The sequence below is a fragment of the Pongo pygmaeus genome, chromosome 9 (assembly GCF_028885625.2).
Source record: "Pongo pygmaeus isolate AG05252 chromosome 9, NHGRI_mPonPyg2-v2.0_pri, whole genome shotgun sequence".
Lineage (NCBI taxonomy): Eukaryota > Metazoa > Chordata > Mammalia > Primates > Hominidae > Pongo > Pongo pygmaeus.
The window spans coordinates 33,233,081-33,247,874 of record NC_072382.2 but is presented as its reverse complement, the minus strand read 5'-3'; the positions used below and the strand labels follow the sequence as shown (position 1 = coordinate 33,247,874).

General features: G+C 39.3%; 1 protein-coding gene across 3 annotated transcripts in view; it reads left to right on the top strand.

The window, feature by feature from the left end:
- CAPRIN1 (cell cycle associated protein 1) overlaps positions 1 to 14,794 on the top strand; it is a 50,323-nt gene that overhangs the window by 14,035 nt on the left and 21,494 nt on the right. For all 3 annotated transcript variants that reach the window (XM_054440772.2, XM_054440771.2, XM_063671011.1), the window contains 5 exons: positions 6,710 to 6,772; positions 6,884 to 6,970; positions 11,233 to 11,471; positions 11,557 to 11,639; positions 14,634 to 14,771. In XM_054440772.2, coding sequence (XP_054296747.1) covers positions 6,710 to 6,772; positions 6,884 to 6,970; positions 11,233 to 11,471; positions 11,557 to 11,639; positions 14,634 to 14,771 — 610 coding nt within the window. The remainder of the gene's footprint in view (positions 1 to 6,709; positions 6,773 to 6,883; positions 6,971 to 11,232; positions 11,472 to 11,556; positions 11,640 to 14,633; positions 14,772 to 14,794) is intronic.

Genomic DNA, 14,794 nt, shown 5'->3' with positions numbered 1-14,794 from the left:
GCAGGGGCGCTATCTTGGCTCACTGCAAGCTCTGCCTCCTGGTTTCTCACCTTTCTCCTGCCTCAGCCTCCTGAGTAGCTGGGACTACAGGTACCCGCAACCACGCCCGACTAATTTTTTTTTTGTATTTTTGGTAGAGACAGGGTTTCACCTTGTTAGCCAGGATGGTCTCGATCTCCTGACCTCTTTATCCGCCCGCCTCGGCCTCCCAAAGTGCTGGGATTACAGGCGTGAGCCACTGCACCTGGCCCCGTATAATGGTTTTTAAGGTCACTAATCATATCATATGTTTGATTCAGAATAATTTATTTCCAGGTTCTACTGGGCTATTACAAGTTAATTACAATGTATTTGAACAAGATGAGTGTTTCTCAAACTTAAGCATGCATCAGAATCACCCAGAAGACTCAATACCAACTACAAATTGCTGGGTTCCACCAACCACCACTGAGTTTCTGATTCAGTAGGTCTGGGGTAGTGCCTGAGAATTGGTGTTTCTAACAAGTCGCCAGTTGATGCTGATGTTGCTGGTTTGGGGCCCACAGTTTTAAAAATCACTGACATAAACCAACATAGGGTCTCTGCTCTGCAGAGATCTGATTATATATAACAGTGAAACAAAGTCCTTCCCAGCTCAGATTCCATGGTGATAAAGTTCTTTGTATACCTCAATAGCTGAGAGATCAGGAAATGCTATATTTTACTGATAAGGGAAAAACTAGTGCCTTTTAATTAAGTTTTTCTTGTCATCCTGCAGTTTTCTTAATAAATTCGTATTTCCTCATATGAGTGCTGTTTCTTAGAAACTTTGATCAGACTTAGGATCCTGCTTTCCTTGAAGCTTAGGCAAGGACAGGGGATAGGATATTTATAATAGTAGTGTAGAAAGTGTTAACAGCCGTGGAAGAGCATGTGTAATGCTATGATGAAACTTTCTTTTTTTATTGTGGTTAGAAAAATGTTATATGGATGACCTGTAGTTTCTTTTGATCTCACTCTTGGTCAGGCTGGAGTGTGATATCGTGATCACACGTTGAGGCTACTCACTGCAGCCTCAACCTCCCCAGACTCAGTGATCCTCCTACCTGCACCTCCTGGGACTGCAGGTGTGCGCCACCAGGCCTGGTTAATTTTTGTTTTTTTTTGCAGAGACAGGGTTTTGCCATGTTGCCCGGGCTGGTCTTCAACTCCTACTCTTGAGCTCAGATAGTTTCCTCACCTTGGCCTCTCGAAGTGCTAAAGTGCTAGGATTACAGGCGTGAGCCACTGTGCTCAGCCAAGACCTGTAGTTTCTGTACCTTTTACATTTATTTTTATTTATTTATTATTTATTTTTTTTTTGAGACAGATTCTCACTCTGTCACCCAGGCTGGAGTGCAGTGGCACGATCTTGGCTCTCTGCAACCTCTGCCTCCTGGGTTCAAGCAGTTCTCCTGCCTCAGCCTCCCAAGTAGCTGGGATTACAGGTGTCCGCCACCACACCCGGCTCATTTTTGTATTTTTAGTAGAGACGGGGTTTCACCATATTGGCCGGGCTGGTCTCGAACTCCTGACCTTGTGATCCGCCTGCCTCGGCCTCCCAAAGTGCTGGAATTACAGGCGTGAGCCACCGCGCCTGGCCACCTTTTTTATTTATTTATTTTTTTGAGACAGAGTCTCACTCTGTTGTCCAGGCTGGAATGCAGTGGCATGATCTTGGCTCACTGCAACCTCCACCTGCTGCCTCAGCCTCCCGAGTAGCTGGGACTACAAGCATGTGCCACCATGCCTGGCTAATTTTTGTATTTTTTTTTTTGGTAGAGATAGGGTTTCACCATGTTGGCCAGGCTGGTTTCCAACTCTTGACCTCATGATCCACCCGCCTCGGCCTCCCGAAGTGCTGGCATTACAGGCGTGAGCCATCACACCCAGCATTTTTTTTTTTTTTAAAGACAGTCTTACTCTGTTTCCCAGGCTGGAATGCAGTGACACAATCTTGACTCAGTGTAGTCTCCACCTCCCGGGTTCAAGTGATTCTCGTGCTTCAGCCTCCTGAGTAGCTGGGATTACAGGTTCATGCCACCATGCCCAGCTAATTTTTGTATATTTAGTAGATATGAGATTTTGTCATGTTGGCCAGGATGGTCTTGAACTCCTGACCTCAAGTGATCTGCCTGCCTTGGCCTCCCAAAGTGTTGGGATTACAGGTGTGAGCCATGGCGTCAGGACCTGTACCTTTGATTTACTACATTTTTTTGATTGAGCAATTCAGTTCGCTGGGTATAAGGAACTGTGGTCTGCTCTTTGAAAATTCTGTAAAAGATTCTTGAGATTGTTGAGTTATGATCTATATACTTCTTTCTTTACAGTAAATTCATCAGTTCTTCACCTTTTAAAAATCTCAGTTACTGGATTGAAACATGAGAAATATGTTAATAGTAATACTAAATCAGAATAAATAGGCATATGAGCTTTAATAAAATGCACAGTTTTTTTTTTTTTAAATTTTTATTTTATTGGCCAAGATACTGTGCTGTCACCCAGGCTGGAGGGCAGTCGTGCACATCACAACTTCCAACTTGTGGTCTCGTGATCATCCTGTCTCAGCCTCCCAAGTAGCTAGGACCATAGGCACTAAGTTAAAAAATTTCCACGCCTCAGTAATTTTTAAATTTTTTGTAGAGACAGGTTCTCACTATGTTGTCCAGGCTGGTCTTGAACTCCTAGCCTCAAGTGATCCTTCTGCCTTGGCCTCCCAAAGTGCTGGGATTGCAGGCCTGAGCAACCATGCCTGGCCATAATGTATAGATCTTTATTTTGGCTATGCAGCGTTCTTTTTGCATACTTTCTTTTGTCATAATGTTCCATGAAGATGTGTACCATGAAGCTGAGTTTCACATACTGGCTGTTTCCCTTTTCATTTCCCCTTTAACCTTGTTCCAGTTATTGCCGTGTAACAGATTAATCCAAAATTTAAGGGATTAAAACCATGATTTTCTTATGCACAAAGATTCTGCCTGTCAGGGATTCAGACAGGGCACACTCGAGTTTTGATGTTTCTGTTCGATGACACTGGGGGCCTCATGTGGGAAGACTAAGACTTGTTCATTCATATGTTTGTTGCTTGGACTAAAATGAGTAGAACCACAGGGATTGCTGATCAGAAGCAAGAGGCCTTTCCTCATGGCATGGATTCCTCGTGATGTGGCAGTCGCAGAGTTACTGTATTTGTGTGATGGCTGAAGGCTCCAAATACAAGTGTTTGGATCACCAGCAAACAAGGCAGAGATGGATTGCTTTTATGACTCAGCCTTGGAAATCATACAGCATCACTTATACAGTACTCTTGGTTGAAGCTCACTCAAGTACAATGGCAGGGGAAGTAGACTAGTTGTTAATGGAGTAGTGCCAAGGTCACATTGTAGAACAGTATGTGAGAATGCATGCAGATTTTGTAGCTATCTTTGGAAAATGTAATCTGCAATAGCTCTCGGTTTGGATGCATTCTAAATTTGTTATTGTGTAGAAAATTGGAGGTTTTCTACTCTAGGATAGGTTGTCCTACTATAGGATAGTATAGGTTCATAATTAAGGATTGTTATTGGTGAGAGTCCTGACAATGTACTGAAGTCTGTCAATTTTAATATCTTTTCTATTGCATGGAATTCTTATTGTTTTCATTATACAAACGATATGTTCATTGCACAGTAGTTAAGTGTATAAAACAAAGCAAAAGGAACACAGCTCCAGCTATAATTTTACCACTCAGGTACCATTCTTACCTTTTTCATTGTTTATCTTTTTATGTTGATTTTCATCGCTACACAGGCATTTTTTAGGAGTTTGATTCTACATCCATTTTGGTTAGATATACAAACTCCACCCCATGAGGGATGTATGGTGTATTTCTAGATTTAGCAACAATTTTCTTGAAAAATGTACAATACTATAGAAAAATGAAGGAAGATAATAAATACCAGGTATAAGTTAATAACAGTGTTTCTTTTGTTCAGTAATAATGAACTGTGTACTAGCACTGAACTTTAGGCCCTCCTATTTGCATATTTTCTGTTTGTATATTTTTAAATAGAGGAATTGTGATTATAATATTATTTTGGAATATCCTAAATCATAAATTCAAAACTTATTCAGTTTTTTCTTTTTTTTTTAAGATGGAGTCTCGCTTTGTCCCAGGCTGGAGTGCAGTGGCATGATCTCAGCTCACTGCAACCTCTGCCTCCCAGGTTCAAGCGATTCTCCTGCCTCAGCCTTCCGAGTAGCTGGGATTACAGGTGTGCACCACCATGCCCGGCTAATTTTTGTATTTTTGGTAGAGACAGGGTTTCACAAAGTTGGCCAGGCTGGTCTTGAACTCCGGACCTTGTTATCTGCCGACGTTGGCCTCCCAAAATGCTGGGATTACAGGTGTGAGCCACTGGGCCTGGTCTAGTTTTTTATTTCTTAAAAATAGCCTACCCTTTAAACAAATAAAATTTTTTATTTTAAAACTTTTTAGCTTCCCAAGCTTATGAGTCTTCCCTTCCCTTTTAAAAAAGAGAATGAACTATCTGTTGATCCTCAGAGTATTGTGAGGTAATTAGACACATCTTCTGCACCTGGGGTCAGGTCTGTCATATCAGTGTAAAAAAACCTTTTTTTTTTTTTTTCCCCTCAAATCAGTAGACTGAAATTTTATACCTGTTTATTTGGAGGCTTATAGATGGTGTGAAATAGTTCATCTAATAATAAAATTGGATACTATTAAAAGCCTTTAATGCCTTAGTGATTATCTTGGTTTTATTTACCTCCAGTGTTACGAAGGAATTGTGGTAGGGTTTTCAATTTGGGGTAGAATGGCTAGGCAAGTTGACATTTGTTTATGGTACAAAGAAAATAGATCATTTGACCTAGAAAAAAAGAAAAAACAAAACTTATTACCATTGCTTTTAAACTGGCATCTGTGGTTTCTGAATGCCCTTTATTAGAATTTAACTTTGTACTTTGTTTCACAATTTTATTATTGGTAAGGGGGTAAGGAACTATGTATGTTCATAATTTATTGGGATTAAGTGTTGTCCTGTTAATTTAGATTTATCCTCATTCCCTGTCCTCTGACCTTTACAATAATAGCAGTTTGTGACTCTGTTGCATTACCTGAATATCTGTGGGGTTTTACCTAATAGTAGCCTGGGAAACCTGCAAAGTTTTAATCTTAGCAAGAAAATGTGATCTTAAACCAGATGTTAGTTTTCTGTCCTCACCCTTGAACTAACAAAGCAAAGCTGTTGACTTGTGTACTAGTGAGGTGGTAGCTATCTTGTTCAAGATAAATGGATGAAGTACATTAAAGACAATATGCCCATGAGTTTATTCAGAAAAAAAAATACTTTTTTCCCCCCGGGGTGGGGAGCAGCGTCTCACTCTGTCGCCCAGGCTGGAGTTTTGGCATTATTTCTGCTAACTGCAGCCTTCACCTCCAGGGTTCAAATGATTCTCCCACCTCAGCCTTCCAAGTACCTGAGACTACAGGCTCGTACCACCATACCCAGCTAATTTTTGTGTTTTTTGGTAGAGATGGGGTTTCATCATGTTGGCCAGGCTGGTGTTAAACTCCTGACCTCAAGTGATCCACCCACCTTGGCCTTCCAGAGTGCTGGGATTACAGGCGGGAGCCACCGTGCCTGGCCCGAAAAAATAACTCTTTTTTTTTTTTTTTGGATGCAAAATTTCACCCTTGTTGCCCAGGCTGGAGTGCAATGGTGCGATCTCGGCTCACTGCAGCCTCCGCCTCCTGGGTTCAAGTGATTCTCCTGCCTCAGCCTCCTGAGTAGCTGGGATTACAGGCATGCACCACCATGCCCAGCTAATTTTGTATTTTTAGTAGAGACGAGGTTTCTCTATGTTGGTCAGGCTGGTCTCGAACTCCTGACCTCAGGTGATCCGCCCACCTCGGCCTCCCAAAGTGCTAGGATTACAGGTGTGAGCCACCGCATTCAGCCTAAAAATACTCTTATATCACCTAGTCACATGAATTCTTACTATGGGGAGAGGGAGAGGCAAAAATTTAACTTGATAAATGTCTGATATGCTCACTTGAGTATAAGCAGGATCCTAACCAAATTGTGGCCCCTACCCATGTGAGTAGGAGCCATATGCCTAGTCCATCTAATACTCTTTCTTGATTAAGCTAAAGAATGAATAATGTTGTGCCATTGGTTTACAATACAGCCTTTGATATCATTCAGCAATGGTTGGAGTATATCTAAAAAGTTTTATGTACTTAGGCTGGGCGCGGTGGCTCATGCCTGTAATCCTAGCACTTGGGGAGGCCGAGGCAGGTGGATCACCTGAGGTCAGGAGTTTGAGACCAGCCTGGCCACATGGTGAAACCCTGTCTCTACAAAAAATACAAAAAAATTAGCTAGACGTGGTGGTGAGTGCCTGTAATCCCAGCTACTTTAGGGGCTGATGCAGTAGAATAGCTTGAACGTGGGAGGCAGAGGTTGCATTGAGACAAGATCGTGCCATTGCACGCTAGCCTGGGCGACAAGAGCGAAACTCTGTCTCAAAAAAAAAAATTTTTATGTACTTAAACTGGAATATATCTTAAAAGTTTATTTAAGGCAAAATTTCAGACAAACTTAGAGGATTGTGAGGGTTTTGTCAAGCATGCTTAAGCTGGTATGTACCTTCAAAACGGAATGTAATTCTTTTTTTTCTTTTAACATAGGGTAAGCTTGATGATTACCAGGAACGAATGAACAAAGGGGAAAGGCTTAATCAAGATCAGCTGGTAAAGATGTTATATTTTTATTTTAGACCTAATGCTCACTATTTTAAATAGAAAAATTAATTTTGTGGTTTTTTGTCTTTCCAGTAAAGTTTGGGTTCTTTGTCCTTTTAGGATGCCGTTTCTAAGTACCAGGAAGTCACAAATAATTTGGAGTTTGCAAAAGAATTACAGAGGAGTTTCATGGCACTAAGTCAAGATGTAAGTAAAAGAAAGTATACATATTTATGAAATACTTTTGTTGTTTCTTTGGGTTTTAGTCCTTCCATTACTATTGATAAGCTCTCTGCAAGGTGAGACAGTTGTATCCAATTATATCTAAGATGCCTTCACATTCTGTAAAGTTTAGTGTAACACCTGAAAGATGTCTTTTAAAAATACTAAGTTTGAAACTGGGGGCGGTGGCATGTGCTTGTAGCTCTGGCTCCTCAATAGGTTGAGGCCAAGAGTTCATGGCTGCGGTGCATATGATCGTTCCTGTGAATAGCCACTGCACTTCAGCCTGGGCAACGTGATAAAACCCCATCTCTAAAAAAAACATTAAATTAAAAAAATTTTTTAAAACGACCAAGTTTGAGATTTGACAAACATGTGTAGTAGCTATGCTAAAGGTCTCATTGGTTTAAAATGTTAGCTCTGCAAATACATAAAAAATCAGATAGTCATTAGAAATACATAAATAAATGTTTTTATTTATCATGTTCCTTATGTCTAATGACTCACAATTTAAACTGTCAGAAAATAAAGAGGCTCGTTTATATAATTGGTAATTATTCTCTGCTTTAGGAACCTTAAGGGGTATGGCAAACTGATGTGCTCCTATATCAGCACTCGATCCAACTTAATAGTGGGTTTTTGATGTGACAAAAACCTTTGGGAATAAGGACAAAAGTTAAATGCAAGCAAAGTCAGATAATTTGTTGAGGCCAGAAAATTAAGCCATCTGAATAAGTGTCATCTTCTTTGGAGAAGACTAATAACATTGAAATACAGGCATGTACTCCATAATGATGTTTCAGTCAACTGTGGACCACATATATGATGATGGTCCCATAACATTGTAATACTGTATTTTTACTGTACCTATTCTGTGTTTAGATATATAAATACCTCTGTGTTACAGTTGCCTACAGTAGTCAGTACAGTAACATGCTGTACACATTTGTAGTCTAGGAGCTAATATGCTATACCACATAGCCTAGGTGTGTAGTAGATTGTACTATCTAGGTTGTGTAAGTACATTCCATGTTTGCACAACGATGAAATTCCATACTGACATATTTCTCAGAATGTATCCTTGTTAAGTAATGTGTGACTATGTAAAGTTGCCTCTAATTTGCTGAAACAAAAAACAGTTTATTATATGAGACAATGCAGTGTAGGGATTAAGAGATCAGATTCTAGAAGCAGACTGCCCAGTTGAATCCTAATTTTGTGACTTGACTTTGTAGTTTGACCATGGATGAGTTACTTAATTTCACTGTTCTTGTATTAGTCAAGGTTTTCCAGAGAAACAGATCCAAATAGGATAGAAAGGGGGCTGATGGGCAGAGGCCATCACAGTGCCTCGGTTTTCTAATCTGTAAAATGGTGATAATAACCTCATAGGGTTGTGCTTAGAACAGTATTTGATGTATAACTAATATATTTGAAGCACTTAATCCTTCTTTTGTTTGTTTGTTTTGTTTTGAGACAGAGTCTTGCTCTGTCGCCCAGGCTGGAGTGCAGTGCTGCTATCTCAGCTCACTGCAACCTCCGCCTCCCGAGTAACTGGGACTACAGACCTGCGCCACCATGCCAGTCTAATTTTTAAATTTTTAGTAGGAACGGGGTTTCACCATGTCAGCCAGCCTTGTCTCAAACTCCTGACCCCTCAGATGATCGACCTGCCTCAGCCTCCCAAAGTGTTGGGATTACAGGCGTGAGCCAACGTGCCTAGCTTCAATTACTTAATCTTAGAATTACTTATTACATCTGATTAGGGAAGGAAAATCTTTGCTGAAAACAAAAAAAGTAATTTAATTTTGTACCTAGTGTCTTAGTCAACTTTGTGTTACTATAATGGAATGCCTGAGACTGGATAATTTATATAAAGAACAGAAATTTGTTTCTCACACTTCTGGATCCTGGGAAGTCCAAGATCAAGGTACCAGCATCTTGTTGCATTACTGTGTTCTCACCTGGTGGTAGAAGGCTTAAGGGCAAGAGAGAGTGATCATACTCCTGCAAGCTCTTTTTATAGTAGTATTAATTCATTCTAAATAGCTCCCAAAAGGCCCACCCTCCCAACACTATTGCGTTGGGAAGGTTAAGTTTCCAACACTTGAATTTTAGGGGGACGCATTCAGACCATAGCACCAAAGGAGAGATTTATTCCACTTAGCTTAATGAACCCTGCCCAATTTCCTTTTCTTGCTTTTTTAAAATAGAAGCAGGATTGCTATACAGTTTAATGTAACATCTGTTTTGGAAGTTACTATCACTGTGTAATGAAAATACCTGTATCCTTTTTTGCTACTCTTGTAACACTTGGGTATTTTCAGGACTTTTCTCTGAGCTTTAACTTCATTAGCAGAGCTTTTATTTGTCTTTGATCCTTTGGTATACTTTCCACAATTATTAAACATGCTTTTTGTTTAGCATTCAAGAACTTTAGCCTGGCTCTGGCCTACCTTTTCACCTTTTTCCTTCTTGAACTGTTCATTTCATACAGAATAGCTTTCTTATCTTCTTTTGCTTTGTTAACTTCCTTTCATATTCCTGTCCCTCTTCCTATGTTTCCTGCCTCCACCTACCTATAAAGACCTTCCTGGGCAGGGTGTGGTTGCTCACGCCTGTAACCCCAGCACTTTGGGAGGCCGAGGTGGGTGGATCACCTGAGGTCAGGAGTTCGAGACCAGCCTGGCCAACATAGTGAAACCCTGTGTCTGCTAAAAATACAAAAATTAGCCAGGCGCGGCAGCACACACCTGTAATCCGAGGAGGCTGAGGGAGGAGAATTACTTGAACTTGGGAGGTAGAGGTGTCAGTGAGCCAAGATCGTGCCACTGCACTCCTGGGCAACAGAGTGAAACTCCATCTCAAAAAACAAACAAACAAAAAACACCTTCCTGGCTGGTCATGGTGGCTCATACCTGTAATCCTAGTATTTTAGGAGGCCGAGGTGAGAGGATCGCTTGAGGCCAGGAGTTCAAGACCCAAGACCAGCCTTGGAAACATAGACCTTGCCTCAAAAAACTCTTTTTGAATTATTTTTTTAAAAAAGAAGACTTATTTATTTATTTATTTTTTTGAGACAGTCTCACTGTTTCACCCAGGCTGGAGTGCAGTAGCATGATCTCAGCTCACTGTAGCTATCACTTGCCATTTATTGCTAAGATATTTATTCTGCACACTCTGTTACCATTATAGATTTGTCTTGTTATTGCAGCCTTTTTCATTCTTCCCAGGTCTCCTTCCCCATTTTTCCCGTTAGTATAGGTTTCATATGTCCCTATTTTGGTTTTCTGTGTCTTGGTTCATCCTAGTGAGGCTTGAGAAAGGGGAAAAAGTGGTAAGGAAAACACTGCCATGGCTTTTGAAAAGACTAGCCTTCCTCTTTTCCCAGCCTCATGTTAGATACACGGGAGAGGGAGAGGAGTAATTGAGTTTGGCTGATGCTTTCCCTTCAGCCTTTCCAGGAAAGAAAAAAAGGAATGTGGGAAAAATACATTCATACTTAGCTTTATCTATTTTTCTCCACCAGCATCATCTTATTCATAAAAACAAATTAGGCACTCTTTTCAGTAAGATGGAATGTCTTTCTGAGAGACTGGCAGCGGATTATTTGGGGCAAAGGGGCACTTGTAGGTTTTTGGCATTTCCTTGTGAGTCATTAGTAGATACTCAAAGTTAGAACTTTGGGTCATTTGCCCATAGAGGGGCTAGATCGAGGTAAGATTTTTATTGTTGCTGTGGTTGGGTTTCTTTTTTAATTGGCCTAGGCCTTTACATTTCTGTATAATTTCTAAATTCATAAAATTTTTACTTTTTATATGCATAATGAAAAACTTCAGACATATATACCTAACTAAAGAAAACAATACAACGAAACTCTTTGTACCTGCACCCAGCTTGTATATTTATCATCTCATGGTCAATCGTATTTCATATAAATCCACATTCATTTCCTTGCTCCCTTTGCCCTCTAGATTATTTTGAAACAAGCACCAAACACATTGTTTCATCAGTAATATTTCAGTAGTAAAATACCTTCTAGGGAAAGAGCTGTTCTGAATTTTTAACCATTGCTTAAAATAGATTATGTTTAAACTGTATTTGTAAGTCAGGAATCATCCTTTTGTGTATTGGGGTCATATCTCACTCATTGAGTAAAACATGTCTTATTTAAGCTGGACCTGAAATGGATTGAACTAAGTTTTATATAACTAATTTTGGTGTTTTACGTTTATATTGTTTTGCAGATTCAGAAAACAATAAAGAAGACAGCACGTCGGGAGCAGCTTATGAGAGAAGAAGCCGAACAGAAACGTTTAAAAACTGTACTTGAGCTACAGTATGTTTTGGACAAATTGGGAGATGATGAAGTGCGGACTGACCTGAAACAAGGTTTGAATGGAGTGCCAATATTGTCCGAAGAGGAGTTGTCATTGTTGGATGAATTCTATAAGCTAGTAGACCCTGAACGGGACATGAGCTTGAGGTATTAGTGGTATTTGATAACAGAAACTTCTGAGTATTTAAGTTGACAACTGAAAGGTTATTAATTAGCTATTTACTATTAAAAGGTTGAATGAACAGTATGAACATGCCTCCATTCACCTGTGGGACCTGCTGGAAGGGAAGGAAAAACCTGTATGTGGAACCACCTGTGAGTATCACTGATAACTTTGATTTTATAACTAGGAATCTTTAAAAACTAATTTTCCTATGTTTATAGTTCACTTGGAAGAAAAAAATTACTTTTCTTTTCTTTTTTTTTTTTTTGGAGACAGAGTCTACTCTGTTGCCCAGGTTGGAGTGTAGTGGCGTGATCTCAGCTCACTGCAACCTCCGCCTCCCGGGTTCAAGTGATTCTATCACCTCAGCCTCCCGAGTAGCTGGGATTACAGGCATGCGCCACCACCCCTGGCTACTTTTTGTATTTTTAGTAGAAACAGGGTTTCGCCATGTAGGCCAGGCTGGTCTCGAACTCCTTACCGCAAATGATTCACCTGCCTGGGCCTCCCAGAGTGCTGGGATTACAGGTGTGAGCCACTGCGCCCAGCTATTTTTCCTATTTAAAATTAATATTAATTGAATAAAATTTAGAAATGTATACATAACATTCATTTGCTATTTACTATTTGGTTTATTTCTTTTTTGTTTCTCTGTATGTTTAATCTGTAATGTGGAAATCAGAGCACCAGCAACAAACAACTAAAACTGGGAATATGGTAGTCCTAACTTCACATGGTCTTGTATGTGACTTAACTGTGTTTGAGGTGGACAGATTAACATCAGATTGACTTTCCACAGCTTTTGGTAATAGATAGGGACTGTTTGTTTTATGGCTGAAGTTTTGTGAAACAATTATTGTATTTCATACATTCTGCTCATGGTTATTGCCTTAGTTTTTCTTTAGTTTGTCTTAGACATCTGCTAATTTGAGGATGTTAATTTTTTTCTGTATTTAAAATATGCTGATACTTGGTCTAGTTTTCTTTGTGAGCTCCTTATTCTCAAACATGCAACTGTGAACTGATTTTTTTAAAAAGGGACATTTACGTTTCACTCCTTCAGTAAGCTAGGAATTTACGTTTTTAGCCTTCTGTGAAACCAGGGAATAGATTCTTATCTTTGCCATTTATAAGGTTGCATTAGGAAGGTAGATTTTTGAACACAAAATGAAAGTATCTGTATTTATGCATTTTTAGCTATTGGTTGAAAAGAAATCAGATTGGATTATAAGCTTTAATCACCAAAATGGTATGAGCTTTAATTGGCAAAATTTAGAAGAGTATATTTGCTTTAAGGAAATGGATGCGAGTCCTTGTCTGTCCTTTCTTCATTTAAGAAATAATTTTCTTGGTTTGTTAACATTTACTCTGGTCTGTATTTCTTTGTACAATATGTGTTTACCTTTTTGCTTTTAGTTCTGCAAGTTCTATATGTATAAGCTTGTTAGCTTAAAAAAGTAGTTTTAAGTCAAGCTTCATCAGATTTTCATGAACATTGTTGAAGAGTAACAAAGGTGTTATTAAACCTTTAAGCTTATAGCTTGTTTTGGGGTTATTTTCTACCTAATCTTGTTCCCACATCTTAGGAATGTAACATCTTTACAATGGAAAAGTACTAATCTTTATAATGGGAAGGTACTAATATACCCAAATTAGTGTTTTTATGTACATTTGATTTGTATCTATAACTCCTTGAAAACAGTTTTGAGCCAGGAGCCCCTGAAATGAAATAAGGAAAACATATGAAGTGTTCATTATCTAAAGAGTTATTGGTAGTTTATTAGGATTAATTTCCCAATGCTTTTAATACAATATGGTCCTCAAAGTTTTATTTTTCTTTACAGTGACCTATCAGGGAGTGGCCCTACTGTGTATCTATTAATAATATACAAGCTAAGGAAATTGAAAGTAATAACTCTTCATACATCTCCCCCTCTGCCCTGCACTTTTTAAAAATATCCTGGTACACCAAATTCTGATAGTTTTTGTTTGTTTTTGAATATCTTTCGATTGTCTACTTCTTTCTCTTCTACTTTTATACCTTGCTCTTGTCTGATGCAGTTGCTTAACTGAGTCCACCCCTCTCCCTCTTTAAAATCTTTAGTGGCTTCATCTCAGTTTTATTTTATATAAGTTTGTCCTTAACTTCAAGGACATTCATGGTCTGGCTTTTACCAGTTTCTCCAGCCACATCTTTCCCTATGCTTTTTCTTTATTCCCTGTATTTTAGCCACAGTGGCTTCCTTTCCTTTTCTTGTATTTGACATCTTTTGTATAGGACTTTGTAATGCTCTTTCTTCTCCCTTGAAACACTTCTTCCCCTCTACTCTTCTAGATTTCAACTCTTGTAGCACTTACCTAGGAAAGCCTTTTGTGGCCTCACTCTGATTGGGTCCAGTCCATTGTACTTCTGTGTAGTACTTTTCACAGATGTAAGTTTTTTATAGTTGTATTGGATACCACTTCTGTTAGACCATAAGCTTATTGAGGGGATATATTGTGTCTTTACATACCTTTTTGTTTTCCCAGTGCCTAGCATATTGTCTAATATGTAGTAGGTGCTGAATAAATACTTTTGAATGAATAAATGTAAAATGTCATCTTTTTCCACCTAACTAGTTTACTTAAAATACATAAAGTTCAGGCCGGGCATGGTGGCTCATGCCTGTTAATCCCAGCCCTTTGGGAAGCCGAGGTGGGCATATCGCCTGAGGTCAGACCTTCACTAGGCAACATGGTGAAACCTTGCCTCTACTGAAAATACAAAAATTGGCTGGACGTGGTGGTACACGCCTCTAAACTCAGCTACTTGGGAGGCTAAGGAACAAGAATTGCTTGAATCTGGGAGGCAGAGGTTGCAGTGAGCTGAGATAACGCCACTGCACTCCAGCCTGGGTTTCAGAGCAAGACTGTATCTCAAAAACAAACAAAAAAAAAACCCATAAAGTTTAATATAACTGCATTCTTCTTGTTCCCTATCATTCTGTAATACATTTCTGTTCTTGGTGAAATGTAATCTTTTTATGTGTATATGTGTTTTAGTAACAGTTATTTTTTAATCACAATATTTTATAGAATGTTGGATCTTCTTCAAGCCGGGCATCCTCAGATAAGTCTTACATTATAATTCATGTTCTTTTTCTTAGATAAAGTTCTAAAGGAAATTGTTGAGCGTGTTTTTCAGTCAAACTACTTTGACAGCACCCACAACCACCAGAATGGGTTGTGTGAGGAAGAAGAGGCAGCCTCAGCACCTGCAGTTGAAGACCAGGTACCGGAAGCTGGTGAGTATTAGGTGGATATCAAC